Source organism: Arvicanthis niloticus, chromosome 12, assembly GCF_011762505.2.
Source record: "Arvicanthis niloticus isolate mArvNil1 chromosome 12, mArvNil1.pat.X, whole genome shotgun sequence".
Lineage (NCBI taxonomy): Eukaryota > Metazoa > Chordata > Mammalia > Rodentia > Muridae > Arvicanthis > Arvicanthis niloticus.
In genome coordinates, this window is record NC_047669.1 from 22,268,698 (window position 1) to 22,290,166 (window position 21,469).

At 51.0% G+C, this 21,469-nt stretch overlaps 1 protein-coding gene across 3 annotated transcripts in view; it reads left to right on the plus strand.

Moving 5' to 3' along the window:
• The window catches only part of Sema5b (semaphorin 5B), a 116,832-nt gene extending 97,027 nt beyond the window's left edge, over window positions 1-19,805 (plus strand). The window contains exons 5-22 of one of the 3 annotated variants that reach the window (XM_034515837.2): window positions 3,622-3,684; window positions 3,959-4,057; window positions 4,469-4,682; window positions 5,309-5,594; window positions 8,078-8,213; window positions 9,502-9,709; window positions 9,831-10,038; window positions 14,186-14,303; window positions 14,455-14,636; window positions 15,693-15,836; window positions 15,967-16,114; window positions 16,208-16,433; window positions 16,531-16,749; window positions 17,157-17,327; window positions 17,431-17,580; window positions 17,890-17,934; window positions 18,333-18,538; window positions 18,704-19,805. In XM_034515837.2, the coding sequence (XP_034371728.1) occupies window positions 3,622-3,684; window positions 3,959-4,057; window positions 4,469-4,682; window positions 5,309-5,594; window positions 8,078-8,213; window positions 9,502-9,709; window positions 9,831-10,038; window positions 14,186-14,303; window positions 14,455-14,636; window positions 15,693-15,836; window positions 15,967-16,114; window positions 16,208-16,433; window positions 16,531-16,749; window positions 17,157-17,327; window positions 17,431-17,580; window positions 17,890-17,934; window positions 18,333-18,538; window positions 18,704-18,862 (2,982 nt within the window). In that variant the 3' untranslated portion in view covers window positions 18,863-19,805. Of the gene's footprint in view, window positions 1-3,621; window positions 3,685-3,958; window positions 4,058-4,468; window positions 4,683-5,308; window positions 5,595-8,077; window positions 8,214-9,501; window positions 9,710-9,830; window positions 10,039-14,185; window positions 14,304-14,454; window positions 14,637-15,692; window positions 15,837-15,966; window positions 16,449-16,530; window positions 16,750-17,156; window positions 17,328-17,430; window positions 17,581-17,889; window positions 17,935-18,332; window positions 18,539-18,703 lie in introns of all 3 variants that reach the window. The other 2 variants (XM_076942882.1, XM_076942881.1) reach the window with 2 other exon arrangements.
• Window positions 19,806-21,469: the final 1,664 nt, after the last annotated feature.

A 21,469-nucleotide genomic window follows, 5' to 3' on the forward strand; every position in this document is an offset into this window, starting at 1 on the left:
TCGGTATTGAGAAAGAATCAATCAGACATAAATGAAATTTAAAAATCAATCCACGATGGTCCTTAAAAACATGCTGGGAATGTGTGTGCACCACCAAAGGAAACAGCTGAATCAAGACAATATGGCTTCCAGAAGCAGAGAGGCAAGTCCCTGGGTTTAGCCCCAGGAGGCCCCACAAGCCACAGGGCCACTGGGAGGTTGGGGTATGATAATGAGCAAGGGAAGTAACAGATTATCAGAGTCCCTCGTGCACACAGTTAGAAAATGATGCAGAAAGAGATTTCTTTTGAGACATTTGTGAGAAACCAATGGAGAAGGTCACTTGAGAAAGGAAACGGCCTCCAGTTATGCCTATTGGGTTGACTTTAGGACAACCATTTTCACAGTTTAATGCATCTGAAATCAGTGTGTCTCACAATGGACAGCATCTTGCAGTCACTGTTGGCCAGACTTTGGTCCTGATGTCATAGCCTGAGCCCATGGTCATTATGCCATTTTTACTGGACAACAGTAGCCCATTTGACATGCAATGGTCATTGTAAGATCATAAAAGGAAGAAAGATGAGTCTGGATTGGTCGGTCAGAAGACCCATGGACACCTGCGTTCAAACTTGTAGAACAGATCAGTGGTTGCTGACACCTGGGTAGTTCAGGGTGATGTTCTCTGTGAGACAAGAACATCAAGCAACAAGATGAACACCAACAACTCCAAACAGAAAGGGTTTGGAAGAGATGCACCCTGAATGTAAGAAGGTTAAAGACACTTAAATTTACTGACTTTTTTTCTTCTAATGTATAAGATCGATATTGGGCAGAAATACATCTAAACAAGAGCACTTCCAATAAGTTTACATCAAAAGTTCAGGTGATGAAAGTGTTGACTGGCGGTCCATTTTCTTTTTCCATGGTTTGTGTCACAAGCCAGTGACTGACAAGTCAGGGGACTCTGAGGTACTAGCTGGCAGAAGGGGAGAGGTTTTATGTATTTACAACAATGTGAACAACCAATATTGGATTTTTTTTTTTTTTTTTAGATTTATTTTTTATTTATTTGAGCACACCGTAGCTGTCTTCAGACACACACCAGAAGAGGGCATCAGATCTCATTACAGATGGTTGTGAGCCACCATGTGGTTGCTGGGAATTGAACTCAGGACCTCTGGAAGAGCAGTCAGTGCTCTTAACCCCTGAGCCAGCTCTCCAGCCCCCAATATTGGATCTTAATTAAAATACGAATCACATATTTGAGTGGAAGGGAGTTGTCGGTGTTCTCTGGGCTGGGGTAAAATGGAGATAGAGAAGTGGAAAAGCCTTTTCCTGTCTAAGGCTGAGCGTGTGTGTGTGTGTGTGTGTGTGTGTGTGTGTAGGTGCCAAGAGAGACCAAAAAGATGGTGTCAGATCCCCTGGAACTATATTTATAGGTGATTGTGAGCCACTCAGTATGGGTGCTGGGGACCAAACCCCGTACTCTGCACAAGCAGCAAATGCTCCTAACTGCTGAGCAGACTCTCCGGTCTTGGGGTACAGGAAAGTAAACAGCTACACCTAGGAAGTGGTTGTTGTAGGTGAGGGTTCCTAGCAGTTTTGTTCAATCATCTTTTATGTTTTTAAAACTTGTGTGTCATTTTGATAAAAATAATTTTCCAATACAAATGACTCCAGAAAGCCCTTTCAGTGCTGCTATCATTATAAACATGCTAACATTATAAACATTCCCTGATCTATATGGTGTAACATTGGGTTACATGTAATCTGCTTCCTGTGAGAGGAGTCAGAAGGCTCCTTGGCACCTGGATCGGTGGTCTGCATTGTTCCTTGTTAACTTTGTGACCTTGATCAGTCTTACTGGCTTTAGTTCTCCGTCTGAACTGAAGGTCACAGAGAGCATGCACAGGACCCTCACAAATGTCCGTGCCATGGTGACACCCTCCCTAAGAACAGGCTGGCCCCTTCAGTGTGTGCTATACAGGGCCCCCAAGACTCTGTGCAGCTTATTATCACCTATCATTTGTGTTTCAGTGTTTGGGGGGTCAATGACCTTTCCTGCTCCCAGAACCCCCAAGAACTCTTATGTTTCCTCTTCTCTCTTCTGAAGCCCAACCTGGAACCTAATGGGTCCTGGGATTAACACTGCTTAGCCACTTCCATCTGCATGAACCCTGACCCTAAAGGTCATCTGCCCTTCCTTAAAGTTGAGGAGAAGCAGGACTGAGCTCCAGAGTGGTCTGGAGGGGTTGACCCAGCGTGCTTAGTGGAGGCTAAGGGATGCAAGGGTCCAGCTGCATCAGCCTCTCTCTGCTCTAGGCAGCCATGCTTCGTTGAGGTGGGTGTGCCCGTCTGAAAAGCAAAAGACATCCCTGTGGCTCCGTCCTTGTCCCCTGCTTCCTATCGGCTACCAAAACAGCTGAGTGAGGAATTAAGGCAGAGTGTGTATTGGTGTGGGGACAGGGGGAGGGAGGGAGGGGGAAGGAGAGAGAGAGATGCTCATTCAGAGCTTCTAGGACAGGTGGAGTGGCTCATGTTATACATCAGGCTGTTGACAGTTGCCTGGGTAAGAAGTGTCACCCTTCCCTTCAGTGCTTCCTCAGCATTGGAGAGAGAATAAACAGAGGGGGCATCCCAGGAAGAGACAGCCCTCTCCTACTGCCCCAGGCATGGGAAAGTTGTGTTTGCAGCTCTTTAGCCCCAGTGTGAATGATGTCACAAAGGAATCAAGAAGGGAAGTAGAGAAAGGCCTGGGTTTGATTCCCAGCACTCTACAAAATGGGTATCATGGCTGTGACCCCAGAACTCAGAACTCAGAGGTGGGGAAATCAGAGGCTCAAGGTCCTCCTCAGCTTGTGTTTCAGGGAGAGACAGACATACAGAGACAGAGAGAGTAGACGGGACATAGAGACTTCATGAGAGGAGCATCTGAGGCACGAAGTCTTCATCCCTGGAGACAGTGGAGTAAAAGGACACAAACACACACACACACACACACACACACACACACACACACACACAGAGAGAGAGAGAGAGTCTATGACATGGGGAATGAAGACTCCTACCCATGGCCTACCACACACCTTAAATGGTCACCAAGAACCTCAGTGTCTACAGAGATTGAGGGGACAAAAATAATTTGTTGCAGGGTTTTAATGGGAAAATTACAACTCCTATTTCTAAGTTTTTCACAGTCTAGCCTTTAGAAAGAGAAGCCCCGGTCAGCCTCCCACTCCTTTGAGGGACCTCGAGAAGGCCCATTCCTGTCCCCCACCAAGACCTGAGTGGTCTGAAAACATTTCATGGCCACTTGAAGCTTCATTGCTGATCTGGAGAGAAGTTCCTCGAAAGCTGTGTGGGGCTAATGGAGTCCATGAAGTTAAAACCGGGTCCCCTAGACCTACCCATTGCAATCAGGCAGAGAAAGTGTTAGGCTGAGGGAGGGACCACCCACTAGTTAAAGGCCTCTGGGGGAGTCTCTGACCAGCTTCCCAAATATCTCAGATGATGGGAGAGAAAACAGCCTTCAGGCTTCCAAGACCATTTCCGGCTCCCCATCCTCTCCAGACCCTGGCTGCCATATGCCTAAAGCGCAATGGGGGAGTGCACCAGATGATGTCTCTGTTCCTCCCACAGGCTACAGAGTGGGCCTCCAGTGAGGACACGCGCCGCTCCTGCCAGAGCAAAGGGAAAACAGAGGTACATGCTGGTGGCATCGGGGGCTCTGGTGGAAGCTTATGGTCAAGGAAATCTTGGGGAATCCTTGTGAGCATGAGGTCGCTTGCCCCAGAAGCCTGGGGTGAGGGTAAAGGGAGTCAGTGGAGACAGGAGCTGGACCTCAGAGCAGAACTGATCCAGTGCCGGGATGTTGTAGGACACTCATTAGCATCTGCGATGCAGCTGTAGGAGGTAAACATCCCCGGAACCACTCCTGCAGAGTTGTGGTCCTCTATCATTTTCCTTCCCACCTCAGGAGGAGTGTCAGAACTATGTACGAGTCTTGATTGTTTCCGGCCGGAAGGTGTTCATGTGCGGTACCAATGCCTTTTCTCCAGTGTGCTCCAGCAGACAGGTGAGCCTTTAGAAGGGCCAGGCAAAGAGGGGTGCCAAGGTGTCTTCCCCGGGCACTCAGTCTCGGAGTGGGGACTGACAAACGTAGCAGGATGGGTGGAGAATGTATCTTTCTGCTATATTGGGACAAACATAAAACAATTCGTTTTTCATCCTGAATTTCAAATTGAACCTCTCTTCAGTATTTTCTTCATCAGTCTTACTCGAAATGTCCATCTGGGGTTCAGTGGACTCTCCTAAAGGACCTCACCCTTTGTTAATGACCATGAAATCACAGGGTGGCAGTGCTTGGGGTACTTGAGAATAGGAGGTGGGGCACAGAAACCAAGGGTCCCAGAGGAAACAACTTGAAGTTGGAAACCCCAAATGGCCCCAAGATCCCGGGGAAACTCTCTTCTCCCACCATCTCCAGGTGGGGAACCTCAGCCGGACTATTGAGAAGATCAATGGTGTGGCCCGCTGCCCCTATGACCCTCGCCACAACTCTACAGCCGTCATCTCCTCCCAGGGGGAGCTCTATGCAGCCACCGTCATTGACTTCTCTGGTCGGGACCCTGCCATCTACCGCAGCCTGGGTAGTGGGCCACCGCTTCGGACTGCCCAGTATAACTCCAAATGGCTCAATGGTAAGGTGGCCAGGCCTGGGGAGGGGCTGTCCTGCCTTCCAAAGCCCATTGGCCTTTCCAGTCTCAGTTGCTTCGTCAATAAAGTGGATAGGGCAGGGAAGGTGTTTTCCCAAAAACCAAAACACACTGGAGCTGAGCCCAAATGTCCTTAGGACCCAGAACCAACACAGGGCAGGCTATTAGAGGAGAGAGTTGACATTTCATATTGTAGTGGCTATGGAAAAGAAGAAATTAGGGGGAAACTGAGGAAGACAGTATGAACATCCTACCCCTTGAGGATGAATCTATTTCTTTACTAACTAGCATAGCCTTCAGATGTGCTGAACCTCTCTGTAGCATGGTGTTCTCATCTGCAATAGACAGTAGTCATGAGGCTTGCCTTATAAAGTACAGTGAGGGGTAAATGGGTGAACCAATAAAGTTCTTACGATAGTGTATTCTATCCAGTGAAGTAACACTGTTAGCAATAGCACTATTAATAAATGTGAGAGCTTCGTTTTACAGTGGAAGCAAGAGCAGGCTTACTTAGAGCCCAGGACAGCAAGGAGGGGTTTACGATTCCCACTGAAGAGCACGTAAACAGTTGAGTCCTTCCTAGTCAGCCGTCTTCTTTCCAATCCTCACAGAGCCCAATTTTGTGGCAGCCTTTGACATCGGGCTGTTTGCGTATTTCTTCCTTCGGGAGAATGCAGTGGAGCACGATTGTGGGCGCACTGTGTACTCTCGGGTGGCCCGGGTGTGCAAGAATGATGTAGGCGGTCGTTTCCTGCTGGAAGACACGTGGACCACATTCATGAAGGCCCGTCTCAACTGCTCCCGCCCAGGAGAGGTCCCCTTCTACTATAACGAGCTGCAGAGTGCCTTCCATCTGCCTGAGCAGGACCTTATCTATGGTGTCTTCACCACTAACGTGTGAGTGGCCCCACCGACTACCCATCTTCCCTGACAGTCCAGGACTCACCCTGCCTAGTCTGGCAACCTGGTGGGCTCAGCAGATCTTTTCTCAGAGTCTGGCATTTTCGTCCATAAAGCACAGATCTCTTTGCTCTTACAGCTGGTCATCTGTGGCTTACCACCTCTGGAGTGGCAAACACCTGCTCCGAGTTGCTGGGAAGGGCAGGCCGAGGCTATGCAGAAGGGGAGTGTGTGTGGGGGGGGGCGGGTGGGTGGGGGGGAGATGCCTGATGGCTCATAAAGGACAGAGCATCCCTGCCTGGGATGAATGGGTGGAGGCCCCAAGCAGGGATGCTCTACGTCCCTTCCCGCCTAAGTGTAGCAGCATTATGGGAATCCTTTGCCACCTCCTTCCCTGCTACAGCAGAATCTGCAAACTGGCATTTGGCAACCCTGTTGTTTCCTTCGATATGAGAATAAGCAACCTTCCCAGGGATGTCAGACTCTCCTCCACTGCCCCTCCATGTAGAGGAGAACAAATCAAGTTTTTTTTTTTCTTCATGTTAGAAGTGATGAATGGGCACCATTGAGACCGAGGAAGGCCTTTGCAGTGGGGAATGCTGTGTAGTGCATTGTGTAAGGACAGCAGGAACTTGTGAGTGATTCCAGGTAGCAGGCGCTGGATGTTCCCAAATCAGCTACAGAAAGGACAGTCTGAGGGGACAGGCAGGCAGGGATGTTGGAAAGACTGGCCAGTAGCAGCAGAGAGGTCATCCTGGCCAGGGGACAGACATTCAACACAGATCACACAGGCCATGGGATGAAAGCCTGCTGGCCATGACTGAGGGTGGCTAGCTCTCAGTGTAGGTGGTTGTCTGTGAGTAGAAAGCAGTAAAGCCTGGAGAGACATCAAGGAAAAATGACAATATCAGTTACTGTGTAACCCCTCCATGCCAGGTGCTTGTCCTGGGGTGAGGGTGGACAGCAGTGAGCAAAAGACTTCACGGCTCTGCCTGTAGGGGTGGTGGTGGGGTGACATTCTAGAGTGGGCAAGGCTATTTATTGTAAGCAATCCTTTTTAACCTTGGTAACTCCTACAAAGGCAGAAAGCAGAGTATAGGGTGGAGATCACAGGAAACTTCCCATAGGAAGTGGCATTCCTGGGATCTAAAACACATTCCAGCCCCCATGGAATAACTTATGCAAAGCTTAAAGCTTAGAATTAAAAAAAAAAAAAAAAAAAATGCCGCGGGGCTGGAGAGACGGTTCAAGGGTAAAGAACACTAGCTGTTCTTCCAGAGGACCTGGGTTCAATTCCCAGCACCCACATAGCAGCTCACAACTGTCTGCAGTTCGACGCCAAGTGATCTGATATCCTCGTACATGCAGGCAAAACACCGATGCACATTTAAAAAATCATTTTAAATGTCCCATGCATTTCAAAGAACGCAGTATGATACGGGCATTGGAGCAGAGAAAGGAGAGACAGGAGAGTCACTAAGTCGTAAGGCCGGGAGGGTTGTGTCCCAAGGACCTTGCACACTGCTCTCAGGGTCTTGGTCCTTACCCCTGTGGACAAGGAGACATTACTGAGGGATTTGAAAAAAGGCCAGTGAGCAGCTTGGTGTGAGTTTGGGGACTTTCACTCTGGCTGCTTTGTGTGGAGTGGATGAGGAGCCTAACCAGGCTGTAGGGAGACCAACAGAAGGACAGGCAGTATCCAGGGGTACTGGGCGGGGGGGAGGGGGAGGCTGGGACCGGGTGTGGGTAGAACTGGAACCAGGCAGAGGGAGGGGATAATGGACACATTTGGAGAAGAACCAACGCAGGGTCTCAGAGTGTACAGGTGGGTGTGACAGTGCCGTGCCTGTGAGCTGCTCACTCGACATCCAGAGAGATCTCTGGACCTGGAAGGGTCATAGAGATCTTCTGATTCGGGGAGTTGCAGACCACAGCATAAGCCAGTGGCTTGCTAAGTATTTACTACCTATATGCGTACATCAGAATAGATTGACATCAGATATCAAAAGTATAACATATTTAGCTTGCGTAGTATTGTTTCATGAAACTTCAATGTAGACGTAATGTAAAATGTATTTTTTTTCTTGTTTTTGACGGCTAGCCTTTAATGGCTGAACCATCTCTCCAGCCCATTTCCTCCAGAAATACATCAAATGTGGGCCACTGAGTGTGTTCCACCCCTCTTTGAATAAGGGGAGAGGGTGAGGTAGTGGCATGGGCGTGTGTGTGTGTGTGTGTGTGTGTGTGTGTGTGTGTGTGTGTGTGATGCTCCAGTGCTTCTTGCCAGTGCGATCTCTCTGCAGTGGTGTGGGAGGATGTAAGGATGAATACCCTTGGGTGTGCAGAGGTTCATCCTAGCCACTTCCTGGCCTAGGGAATGAGGAGTGGGGGTGTTCTGGGGGGCTTCAGAGGAGGGTGCCTGGCCCAGGAAGGCCAAATCCGGAAGGAAGGACCACATTCCTCCAACTATTGCCTTTTAGAAACAGCATCGCAGCCTCTGCTGTCTGCGCCTTCAACCTCAGTGCCATCTCCAAGGCTTTCAACGGCCCCTTTCGTTACCAGGAAAACCCCAGGGCTACCTGGCTCCCGACCGCCAACCCCATCCCCAACTTCCAGGTACAGGCTCTCTTCCTTTGCCCCCCCCCGCCCACTATCAACCCACAAGCGGACTCTCAACTGCTCAGCACAGGCTCACTCTAGCCCATTCCTGTTGTTCCAGGCTTGTCTTTGGGGGGTGGGGTCTATGATAGGCCCCCCCAGAGGATGGTAAATCCTCAGACTGGTGTTGAGGAGATAGGAGAGAAGCAGAGCTAGAGAACCTACTTGGCTGTCTCTGTAATTGAACCCCATGCCCAGAGAGACAGGACCTCAGCTATACAAAGTAGGAGAGGCCAGGGGAACATTACACAGGTAAATTGTGGCCAGACTCTGGATGCTTCATCTGGAGATCATTCAGACTATGTGCAGTGTGGGAACTAATGCCTGTAGGAACCCTGAATGCAGGCGGTAGTTACGGTTATCACGAGTAGTACTTGTATCCCCCGACCCTGTGATGGGAAGAAAGGCATAAAAGGACTGATGGCAGACTTGTTTGTTTATTATTGAGGAAAGTCTCACTGTCTTGCTCTGGCTGACCTGGAACTCACTTTGTAGACTAGGCTGGCTCTGAACTCACAGAGTCCTCTGGTGTCTTAACTCCTGAATGCTGGGATTGAAGGTTGGGGCCACCATGCCCAGCCTAGATGGCAAACTTTCATGTCCTTCCAACTGCCTGCTCCAGGGGTGATGTGGCTTTGGGAAAGGCTCAGGCTCGTCCGTCCAGCAATTCTGAGCCACATCTAGCCCATCTCTGTGATGTTGGGCAACTCACCCAACTCCCTTGATCCTCTTACTCATTTTTTGGAATTAAGAACAGGATTATACTACGTCATACCATACTATACTAGACCCCTTCTGGATTTGTGCAAATGTTGTTGTGATGCCCAATAAAAGGTGCCTGTCTTCCAGCTTTAGACTAAAAGGCACAAACTTGGAGCTGGTAAGGTTGTAGGGGGGAAAAAAAAAGCTTGGCCACTGAGGGGATGGGCATATATGAAGCAACTTCAAATTACTGGACACTGTACACATTCAAGTGATCTGTGATCTGTCAGGACCAAACCCCTTTGCCTTCCTTTCCTCTTCCCCAATCCTAGTCTCTCTTCCTCCATCTTCCCAGCCTCAGTTTCTCCTAGTTTTAAAAAGACTCATCCTTTCCTAGAAAAGATTCAGGGACCCAGATAGAATGCTGGAGACCAGGGATGTTGGAGAATTTGTGTCTACCCAAGGTCCCCATGGGCGGGAAGGAGACCATGGCAGTTCCCGCAGTGTGGGGACTGGGCACCAGTGACTCAGTTTCCTGTGGCAGTGTGGCACCTTGCTGGAGACTGGCCCCAACGAGAACCTAACGGAACGCAGCCTGCAGGATGCACAGCGGCTCTTCCTGATGAGCGAAGCTGTGCAGCCGGTGTCACCAGAGCCCTGTGTCACCCAGGACAGTGTCCGCTTCTCACATCTCGTGGTAGACCTTGTGCAAGCTAAGGACACGCTCTACCACGTACTCTACATAGGCACGGGTGAGCCGGCCAGGACTTACCTGTGCTGCAGATGGAAAAATGGTTGAGGCTGGATGGGGAAGAGGCTGTAAGCAGCTATGACTTCAAGGCTGCTTTTTTCTGCCATCTCCCCCTTCCCCAGAGTCAGGTACCATCCTGAAAGCACTGTCCACGGCCAGCCGCAGCCTGCGTGGCTGCTACCTGGAGGAGCTGCATGTGTTGCCCCCTGGGCGCCTTGAACCTCTGCGGAGCCTGCGCATCCTGCACAGCGCGCGTGCGCTCTTCGTGGGCTTGAGCGACCGAGTGCTGCGGGTCCCGCTTGAGAGGTGCTCAGCCTACCGTAGCCAGGGGTAAGCTGAGGCAAGAGGGCAGGAGGAGGGGTCCAGTCGGTCTGTGGGGGTGGTGGCTATCCCGCCAACCATGCTTCGGAGGTGGTGCTTGAGTGGTGTGGTTTTGAAGTCAGAGCCACTTTCCCTCACATCCCCGCGGGTCTCCAGTTGGGTGGTGCCTTTGGATAAGTCATTTAACCAATGCAAACACTGGTTTCCTGCGCTCGAAACATCTTGCAAGGGTTTTATAATTGTTAATGGGCTCTTACCACTGCCCAAGGGAACCATGTACTTAGTGAATTGTGGTGGCTGTTATTTTTGTGGGCAACCCTATAGTTGTGGCCTGCCAGCCATCTCTAGCTCACCTGATTGGTTCTCAGGCCCTTTAGTTCCGTTAGAGAGCATTGCCTTTGAAAGCAAGCACTTCTTACCCAGATGTGGGGCAGTGGGGGTCAGCCACCAAGTCTTCACCTTCCGTGGAGGCAGGTCACCAGCAGGTTGAAAAACTATAGTATCTCATTGCTTTCGGTCCATAGGCTTTAAGCAGAGTCACAAATTTGGCAACAGTGACAGCAGTATTTAAGGGGAGAAGCCACGGCCAAATGGAACTGTGTCCCAAACTCCCAGCCGTTGAGGCTGCCCTGTCTGTATGATCATCAGAACAGCCACATGAACTCTGTGGCCTTTGCAACAGAGTCCTCCCGGCTGTGCCATCTGTCCTTGGGATTTGGGAGACAAATGGGCTCCATGCTGCCAATGCTTGCTCTCTGAGAGCACCAGGGGCTTGGATGGAGGCCTGCAGACCAGGGAGGAGAGGAGGGAGGATGAACAGTTGTTGGAGGCTGCTAATGATGAGTGGTCACCAGAGCCCCTCTCGGCCTCCACACACGGTTTTGTCAAAGCAACACACGTTTACAAAGCTCTGCTGTGCACAGGGTACCTTGCAGAGAGGAGGTAGGCTTGTGGTGCGGGCCTCCATAACTACAGCCCTCCACACTGCAAAGCTGGTTAGGGAAGAGAGAAACCCTGGCCTGGATCTGTTGTGCGGGAAAGGCAGAGGGTGTCTTGGGAGGATATAGATAGAATTCAACATGCATGGGACCCCACCTCGGCTCCACTCTCCGTGAGCTGCATGGTCTTAAGCAGACTTTGTGACCATTTTGAGCTTCAGTTCTCTTGCCAGGGACCGGGGGATTTGGCATAGGGATGTCTAGTTTTGGCAGAAGTGTAAAGGTCAGGCCTGGTACTGATGATGGGCCTAGGCTTTCAAGTCATAAAGGGTAGATAGTATCTTTATTCCTTTTCGTCTTCACAGTTGCTTTTAGAAGGCTCCAGCCTCCTGGGCTCTCTGGCGTCTGAGTCTGTGACACTAACTACAGACAGCTCTGTTTGGCCAGAAAGTAGTGGCTACCTGCTGATAGCGTTTTCCTTGTTTCTGCAGTCTCTTTAAACACTTGCGTTGCTATTAAACTTTTAACACATGCCTTATGCTCCAAGAGGTTATAAATCCTTACTAGAAAACCCAGTGGCCCAGTATTTTTTGTACTTAATTACTCAGCCCCGCCCAGCACAGGGGGGCCTTCCACCCTGCGGATGATGCTTCAGTTAACTGTTTGGCCTAAGAGGCTGCAGGAGAGGCATGGGGAATGGGCCCGGAGAGTGGGCTGAGGCCAGCTGAGGAGGCCAAAGGAGGATTTTGTCCTGAATCATGGTGGTGGAGCAAAGGGCTAGAGTCTCAGACTATCCAGACAGATGCTCTATAGGGCAGATCAGAGTGCAGCCAGCAGTAGCTTTGTCAGGAGGCAGATGGACATCTGTGGTAGGTTAGTGTGGCTCCATTCTACTGCAAAGCCATGGATCTGCAGTGGGATGAGAGGACAGCAAGGGATCCTTAAGAGTGTCTTCAGTATGCTGCCATTCTGCAAGGTGGCAGAAGGTCAACTTGGAGTCTTGTTTCCTAAGTTTGCTTTATAAGCTGCTGAAGCGTACAGTAAAAATGCTGTTCATAAAGCTACAGGTGGGGACCCTCCACACATGTACCAGGACAAGAGCATGCCTGCCCCTACATTAAATAAATAAATAAACAATAAATAAATAAATAATAAAATTTAAAAATAATAGGTAGGTCTAATACCTAGAGATGATCATATTATCATAAAGTCAATAACACGAGAGAAGCAAGGGTGTGCAGCCAGTGAGCTTGTCAGGGGGCCAAGCGGCAACCACAGCCGTCAGAATTAGTGCTGTTGGGGTGGGGAGGCTTCGTTACAGTCTAGGCATTTCATGTTTGTCCCCGTTCCTTCCAAAGTTGGCATGAGTCTTTCCTTTCCTTCTTCCAGCAGACCTTTCCCCTCAACCCTAACTCACTCACAGATATCCTCTGCACCCCACTCCCTTGAGTTCAGGGTTAGGCCCAGGCTCGGCAGCAGCTCTTTCCAACCAGATCCTTGTCCTGGGCAGTCTTAAGTAATTCTCACACGCGCAAAAGCCCCATGATGCTGTTTCTACCCTGGACAGCTCCACCCACTCCAATGGCTTCAGGGAGCTAGGATCCTCTAGTTTACAACGCCTGCCATCCATCTCTGTCCTACTTGTGAGCCCGTGGAATAATCCTGCTCCCTTTTGTAATGGCTGCTTGAGATGCTACAGTTTAAATTAAAAAAAAAAAATTAAAAAAAAAAAAAAAAAAAGCACAGTGATGTATTATTGACCTGATGGCTCCTTTCATGGAAGAGCTTTAAATTTCTCCCACTTTCTATAGTGACTGGCACTCTCATGCTCTTTAGCATGGAGCTTTCATTTTCTAAAGCACAGCTCTTATTCTGTCAGCTTTGAAGTACCTGTTAGCCCAAAGGCAGTGAGTGTGGACTCACCTGAGGAGCCCCTTTAGTTACTAACAGCAGGAGGAGGAGGAGGCCCTGGAGAGGAGAGTCTCAAATGCCTCTCAGACCATCAGGGTACAGAATCTGGTGTCCTCCTCCTCTTCTTCTTCTTCTTCCTCCCCCCTCCCTCCTCCTCTTCTTTCTCCCCTCCCCCTCCTCTTCTTTCTCCCCTTCCTCCTCCTCCTCTTTCCCCTCCTCTTCTTTCTCCTCCTCCTGTTCTTCTTCTTTTTCTCTCTAACCCTTAACTGGAAAAGCAGAGAATGTGAGATGACCTGGGGCAAGAAAAGCAGGGCCAGTTTCTACTCTGTCTTTCTCCCTTGTGTCTCTATTCTGTCAGGACAGGAGGTGAGGAAAACAAGATCCCTCTTGACTTGGGACTTTAACAAACATGGCCCTGGGACAGAAGTTTTCAACCATAGTTATTCACCAGAGCTTGAAGATTCTAACACTGGGACTTCTAGTCCCAGAGGTCCAAATGCTGGGAGGTGTTTTGTTCTGTTCAAAAGATGCCCTGGAAGTTAGGACTTGCACTCAAGATGGGAAGCTACTGCTTTAGACCCAGCAAGTCTCACCCCAGTGAGAGGCCATGTCTTAAAGGAGGTGGACATGTGACAGCCCCCACATGCGAGTGTGCATCACACACACACACACACACACACACACACACACACACACACACAATCTTAATTGTCATCATCTAAGTCTAGGCTCCATTGAGTTCTATAAGAACTACCCTACCACAGAGACTCATGTTGGGGGGGACTTGGATACCACTCCAAGCTCCTCAGGAAATTTTCATATGAGCCAAGTTTAAGAACAGCTTTCTGAAGCTGTCTCTTTGCACTTCTACAAATTGCACCTTCTCCAGTGGTCACAGGTGAGGCGTAATGGAGCCTTCCAGCTCTAGGGGAAGAAATCTCAGTCCTTGCTGAGCTCTCTGGGTTCTTCCTGCCTGGAACAGCAGCAGGCCTACCTCACTGGGTTATTTTATTGAACTCATTTGTGCCTGTGAAAGTGCTCTAAACAATACCAGTCACACAACAAGCACATGGTGAAGCTAAATTATTTCCTCTTTCATCTTTCTGGAGCTGGATGTGGAAGCTAGGGCCTTGAGCTTGCTGAACAAGTGCTCCACCACTAAGCTAAATCCCCAACTTTGAACTTAATCCTTTTCATAGAAGAAAACCAAGATAAAAAGAAGTGCCCACAGGGGGGTTGTTCAGGTACTTTCTAGGGACAAAGCTGAGCCTGGGAAGCCAGTGAGCTTGAGGACCTCTATCTGACAGGGCATGCCTGGGAGCACGGGACCCGTACTGCGGCTGGGACGGGAAGCGGCAACTTTGCAGCACGCTTGAGGACAGCTCCAACATGAGCCTGTGGATCCAGAACATCACAGCCTGTCCTGTGAGAACCCTTGTGCGCCTGCTCCTTCCCCTTCCCCTCTGTGCCAGCTATGACTCCCCATCAGTGTGTGCTCCGCGGGCCCCGGGATTTCATCCCTCTGCTGTCTCTGCCTTGTGTGACAGGAGTCTTGCCCCCTTATTTGAGTCTGCAGGTACGAAATGTGACACGGGATGGGGGCTTCGGCCCATGGTCACCATGGAAACCGTGTGAGCACTTAGATGGAGACAACTCGGGTTCTTGCCTGTGCCGGGCCAGATCCTGTGACTCCCCAAGGCCTCGCTGTGGGGGCCTCGACTGCCTGGGGCCATCCATCCATATCGCCAATTGCTCTAGGTAGGTGACGACAGGGTTTGTACGGTGTCTGCTTAGGACTCGTACAGAGAGAACTGGGGAAATGGGGCATCTCACCCAGGTGTTTACACTTCAGTGCAGTGCTGGGGACTGGACAGGAAGCTAATGTCTGAGGCAGGAAATACAAGCATTAGGAGAGTTTTCACATCAGTGGAAGAAGAGTCTCTGCCTCGTGGCAGGAAATGCAAAGAGAAAGACTGGACAGGCACGAGAGTTGCTGCCAAAAGTTGGCTGCAATAAGCTTGACTGTTCCAAACTTGAGGGACAGCATGAGATGGTGATGACCAATGCTACACTGTTGTCTAGAGGCATGGCCTTGGCCTGCTCTCTAGCTACTCTCTTAAGTAACTATGATACCCCTGAGAGTTGCTGTGAAGGTTAAGAGATAACGCCTGTAAAGAAATAACTGTACTGCCTGGTTCTTGGGAACTGTGGAAAATAGTTATTATCACAACTAACCCATGGTTTTAGAGACTCTTAAATATTTTATCTACATTCACTAGTTTAACCTCCACGGCAACCTCAAGGGATGGAATTAGGCCATTAGTCATATTTTAAGGATAAGGGTACCAGTAAGCAGGAAAGTCTAACTTTGATCCCTTCAGTCAACTTGGGCATGAATGTCTGAAGCTGGGGAAAGAGAATGCAGGGGAGAAGGGAGGAAGGAGAGTGAGGACTAAGAGATTTGGGTATCTGAGAAGGGGGAAAGAAGGTTTCAGGTTGGAATGGTAACTGAGACCTCTAAAGAGTGTGTCCTTTTGCCTGTCTGTGTAGGGGCCCGGCCCTATCACTGTGTCCTTGGCCCTGAGCACAGCCTGATATATGGAAGAAGGCTCTCAATACATATTTGAGGCATGAATGAGCAAACGGATGAATGCACGAATCTGCCTGAGCCAGCCTGGTTAGGAGCTGATATTTTCTGTCACTGTCTCGCCAGTCCTGACAACAATACAAAATCCATCTGCCTCAGATGCAGCCCAGATCTAAGAAGCTGGGGCTCAGAGGGGCATGTGTCTCTGTCCCCTCCCACTCCACCAGGAATGGGGCATGGACCACATGGTCATCGTGGGCTCAGTGCAGCACGTCCTGTGGGATCGGCTTCCAGGTCCGGCAGCGAAGCTGCAGCAACCCGGCGCCCCGCCACGGGGGCCGCATCTGCGTGGGCAAGAGCCGGGAAGAGCGGTGAGCTAGCTGTGCTTGCAGAGATGCTGGCACTGGGATGCAGGATCCATCCGGGCATCCGCCAGCCTGGATTCTGGAGCTGGGATGGCAGCGGCTCTCCTTAGGATGACACGCCTCCCCTTCTCCCCAGGTTCTGTAATGAAAACACGCCTTGCCCGGTGCCCATCTTCTGGGCTTCCTGGGGCTCCTGGAGCAAGTGCAGCAGCAACTGTGGAGGCGGCGTGCAGTCGCGCCATCGTTCTTGCGAGAATGGCAACACGTGCCCGGGTTGTGGCTTGGTGAGGGCGCAGGGCTGGGGCGCGGGGTGCGGTGCAGGGTGCGGGGAGACCTACAGGCCGAGGGGAGGATCTGAAACCACTCTCATCCCGAAGGAGTTCAAGACTTGCAACCCTGAGGCCTGCCCAGAAGTGCGACGCAACACACCCTGGACGCCCTGGCTGCCCGTGAACGTGACCCAGGGTGGCGCGCGCCAGGAGCAAAGATTCCGCTTCACCTGCCGCGCGCCATTGCCGGATCCGCACGGTCTGCAGTTCGGCAAGAGGAGGACAGAGACCAGAACCTGCCCGGCCGACGGCTCCGGAGCCTGTGACACCGACGGTACAGCCAGGAGAGGTGGGGAGGGCGGGAGCCAGGGAGGCCTGGGGCGGAGGGGAAAGCCCAACGTCAGGGTAGCTGAGCCCGCAGCCCTCTGCAGCCCTGGTGGAGGATCTCCTGCGCAGCGGGAGCACGTCCCCGCACACTCTAAGTGGAGGCTGGGCCGCCTGGGGCCAGTGGTCATCCTGCTCCCGGGACTGTGAGCTGGGCTTCCGTGTCCGCAAGAGAACCTGTACCAACCCGGAGCCCCGCAACGGAGGCTTGCCCTGCGTGGGAGACGCTGCGGAGTACCAAGACTGCAATCCGCAGGCTTGCCCAGGTAAGGTTGTGGAAGGAAACCTTAGCTTTGGGCAACCCGGTCTCCCCAGGAACTCTCAAGCCTGGGAAGATGATCTCTTTCTGGAAATTAATTCTGCAAGGAGTCCCAGGATTGATTGATTGATTGATTGATTGATTGTTTTAAAGACAGGGTCTCAGTATCCCTGGAACTCGCTGTCTAGAATAGCTTGAACTCACTGAGATCTGGCTTCTGCTCTCACCATGGACTCAGTGATGACTGGAATGGAGCAGGAGCTAGCCAAATAGGGAACTTGATTTAAGATGGGGCCGATATGGGGTTTTGGAGGACACCCCTTAATACTGTGACCTGTTGAATTGGAGTGAGGTGAATGTTGAGGGCATTAAACCCAGGACAGCCTCCCTCTCACACCCAAACCACGCTTACAGTTCGGGGTGCCTGGTCCTGCTGGACCGCGTGGTCCCAGTGCTCAGCAACCTGTGGTGGTGGCCACTATCAACGCACCCGTTCCTGTACCAGCCCCGCACCGTCCCCAGGTGAGGACATCTGCCTCGGCCTGCACACGGAGGAGGCACTATGTGCTACACAGGCCTGCCCAGGTACTGGGTGCATCTGACTGGAGTTGGGGAAAGCTATTGCCCTGCTAAGCCTCGACAGGAAGCTCCTGAGACATTCAACCTCATCTCAACCTGTAATCCACAGAAGGCTGGTCGCTGTGGTCTGAGTGGGGTGTCTGCACTGAGGATGGGGCTCAGAGCCGGAGCCGGAGCTGTGAGGAGCTTGTCCCAGGGCCAGGTGCCTGTGTTGGCAACAGCAGCCAGAGCCGGCCCTGCCCCTACAGTGAGATTCCTGGTAGGTCCTTTTGCTAGAACTGTCCTACCATGCACCCTTGGTCCCCATCACACACACTTCAGAGCCGAGATCGGAGAACAGGATGAAGCATCAGAAATGATACGTTTGTCTCATATTCGGGATACTCACGCTACACACCTACAGAATGGGTCATCCTCCAGAGAAGGGGGGCCATCTACAGAGAAGTCAGAAGGAATGAAGGGCCTGAAGTCACTGACCTATAGGTTCTCGTTCTTAGATGACAACCAGCCCAGGTGGGAGTCCTTCCTGCTCACTCTATTCTAACCTTCTCCATCTGTCTCCCTGCAGTCATCCTACCTGCTTCCAGTGTGGAGGAGACCACCAGCTGTGGAGGTAAAAAGAGTCACTTGCATCCCTGCCCTTCAGTCCCTCAGCCACCACTCCAGTCTGTATTCTTCCCAATTCTACAGACAGCTAAGCCTGGGGAGGTCCTCATGTGGCTTCAAGGTTGCCTACAGGGAGGGCTGCACGGTTCCCTCCTAGGCTAGGATGCCCAGTCTGCATCAAAGAAAGTCATCTATCTCCAAGCTGCTTCCTGTTGTCTGACTCCACCTGTGGGCCATCCTGGGAGAGAAGGCCCTGGTGACAACCTCCCCAACCTCTCTCTTTCCTTTCCTTCTGGCTCCAAAACTCTTTCCTTTTTCCGTGTTCTGAAACCTCTTGAAGCTGTCACTGTCCCAGGAAGACAATCAGAAGGCCTCCTTTCTCACTACCTGCTTCTCTTCCTCCAGGGTTCAGTCTCATCCACCTGATAGTCACTGGTGTGTCCTGCTTCCTGGGATCTGGGCTCTTGACCTTGGCAGTGTACCTGTCTTGCCAGCACTGCCAACGCCAGTCTCAGGAGTCCACGCTTGTCCATCCTGCCACGCCTAACCATTTGCACTACAAAGGCGGGGGCACCCCCAAGAATGAGAAGTACACCCCCATGGAATTCAAGGTGGGAACTTGTGTGTGAAGCAAAGGGCCGTGTGATGGGTACTGTGGTCCTGGCTCTCGTGGTCACATGATGGAGGATCCTGTCAAAGCTAGGCTTTTCCCTTAACGGCTGGCTCCAGGACCCCTTCCTCATTGCTTTTTCTCTGATTCCTTTTCCTTCCCATAGACCCTGAACAAGAACAACTTAATCCCTGATGACAGAGCCAACTTCTACCCACTGCAGCAGACCAATGTGTATACAACCACCTACTACCCCAGCCCACTGAACAAGCCCAGCTTCCGGCCTGAGGCCTCACCTGGACAGCGCTGTTTCCCCAACAGCTGATCCCACCCTCCTGGGACTCGGGCTCCTTGCCTTCTGGAGGCAGAGAACAGTGGAATGGGACCGTAGAACCACTTTGGTTTTCCCTCTGCGCTGGGCCGAGAACTTGCTTCCTGGCCAGTGGGGGTCCTATCCAGCTTCAGAAAGCTCTGGCTGTCATTGACCATGGGAGAGAGGGCTGGCTTCGGGCTGGCACATGGCTGCAGACCCAGCTCAGCCCAGGCCTCATGGTCTCTTGTGACCCACCATCACTTTCCCCTGCCATGTCTGAGCTGTGGACCTACTGGGTATGTGAGGAACTTGGAGAGTAGAGATGGCAGAGAGTGGGCTCTTAGGTTTGGGTTGGAAATCACTTCCAATGGCCACCACCAGCTAAGTCTGCCCCTTTTTTACTGATCCCCCAAAAGTCCTGGGATGCATCCAGGTTACCAGTGAAAGGAATTCATCAAATGTCCCATCAAATGTTTCGGAAGTTTCAGAACTCAGCCCAGGGTTGGAGCATTCTGATGCTGTTCTCTACGTGTCACAGGGGACCAGCGTTGGCCTAGGTTGGCCACCTCTGTCAGTCTGTATCTTGACCAGAGGCATCCTTCTGGTAAGAGGCAGGGAGGACTGAGGAGTGGAGGCTAGACTGTGCTGAGAGGCCCTTCACAGTTCTCTTGGCACAGGTCTTAGCCTTTCCTTCAGAATGTTCGCAAGGTGGCCCAGAAGGAAGGAAGACTCTAGACCATAGGAGGCAGAGTCTGGCCTCCATGCTTGGAGCCTGCTGCTGCTGCTCTAGATTCGTTGGCTGAGAATTACTTGAGAGTCTCTGCTGGCCCCTCATGTATTCAGGAACACACACGCACACACACGCACACACACACACACACCATCTGCTACAGTAACAAAAAGGATGTTAAGCTGTGGCATTATTAATTAAAGATGATATCCAGTCTCCAAATGGAACTGTCTTTGTGCATATGTGTGTGGGCCCTCTTGGCATGGTGTCGTCCATCCACGCAGTGCTCTGAGGTAACAGATGGTTTCTCAAGACGGAGGAAGCAACCCCAGTGGAGTTTGACTGTAATAGAGGCCATCTTTCTGTGTGTGGGTTTATGTGCATGTGCGCGCTCATGCACTCGCACCGCACACACACATTCCTCTTTCAGCAAAGAAGCTGGGGTAGGGGGTAAACAGAGTTCACCAGTGAGTCCACAAGGTACAGCAAAGGCAACATCAGGTGTGGGCCTGCCCTGAGCAGCTCCTGCGTGGAGATGGGGAATCCAGCCGGCTGGCATTGATGAGGAGGATTCATGAGATAAGCTGGAAGCCGAGTTTAGCAAAACTCAATTGAGAGATGATGCCCGTGAGCAGGGGAGGCCTGAAGTTTGTGCTGGATTAAATAAAAATCACCTCAGAGCTTCAGCCCTCCAAATCAACGTGGTCATCGTGGACACGATTGATGGACATGTTAAATTTAGAGAACAATTTCCTGGCTTAATTGGATAAATCAATTCTCATAAGATTCTCCGCAAAATGGAAGGCGGGTAGGCTAGGACGCCTGAACTCTCTGTGGCTGAAGGGTAGATAGCCTTGAAGCCTGAAGGTGTCTGGAAGAAAGAGGGGCAGAGCCTTCCTGGAATTTTGCTGTTTGTGCAGACAGTTCAAAAGGCAGTGTCCCTGGGCCAAGGGGAATCCGAATGTTTGTGGCTCCCAGAACATTATGGTTGTGGTTCCCTGTATTGTTCCTGTCAGGAACATAAGCCTAGAGATTAGGGAGGTGGGGGGCAGAGCTGTGGGGCATTTTAGATCCTGGAGTTTCACTTGCCCTGAGCCTGCTAGTACTAACTAATGGAAATTCAAAGTAGTTCAAGGCCAGTACATCTGTCTGCCTCACAAGTATCACTCACGTGTGACCAAGTCAAGGGTAGTGGTCCTGGAGAATTACCAGGCAAAGTGTACCTCTATTGCTCGGAATGACGTCACTCGGAAGGTAAACTCTTGGGTACATTAACACACACACATCTGTATTCTCTTATAAGGAGGCTATCCTCAGAACACACGGGAGGCACCACTCTGCAGACAGAGGAGCTAGTGTGGTTGGCAAAAGCGATTTAACAAATATACCCAGCCCAGAGCAAAGGACCCTCAAAGTCACTGTCTTAGCATGATAGCATCTAGGCAGATGTGGGGCTGGAGGAGCTAAGAGTTCTACCTCTTGTTCCAAAGGTAGCTAGGAGAAGGCTGGCTTTCAGGTAGGTAGGACAAGGGTGTTAAATCCTACGCCTACAAGTGACACACCTACTCCAACAAGGCCACATCTCCTAATAGTGCCACTTCCTGGGCCAAGCAGATACAAATCACACTCACTCTCTTGCATGCCCTGTCAAGGAGGTGTTCTCTGGCAGATCTCAAAGAAAAGCAGGCTTTCTCCACCCAGCTTGGTCTGAGAGTTGAAGAAGAGGCAGGAGCAGGTGCTTTCTGCCTTCTTTGGCCCTTTTACGTCTCCCTCTGTGTATAAGTAAGCCCACTGCTTTAACATCATATATATTCATTGCAGACAACTTAGAGGCTCTGGGAGACCAAAAACTTTCCAATGATTATACTAAAAAACCAAGACAGAGATCT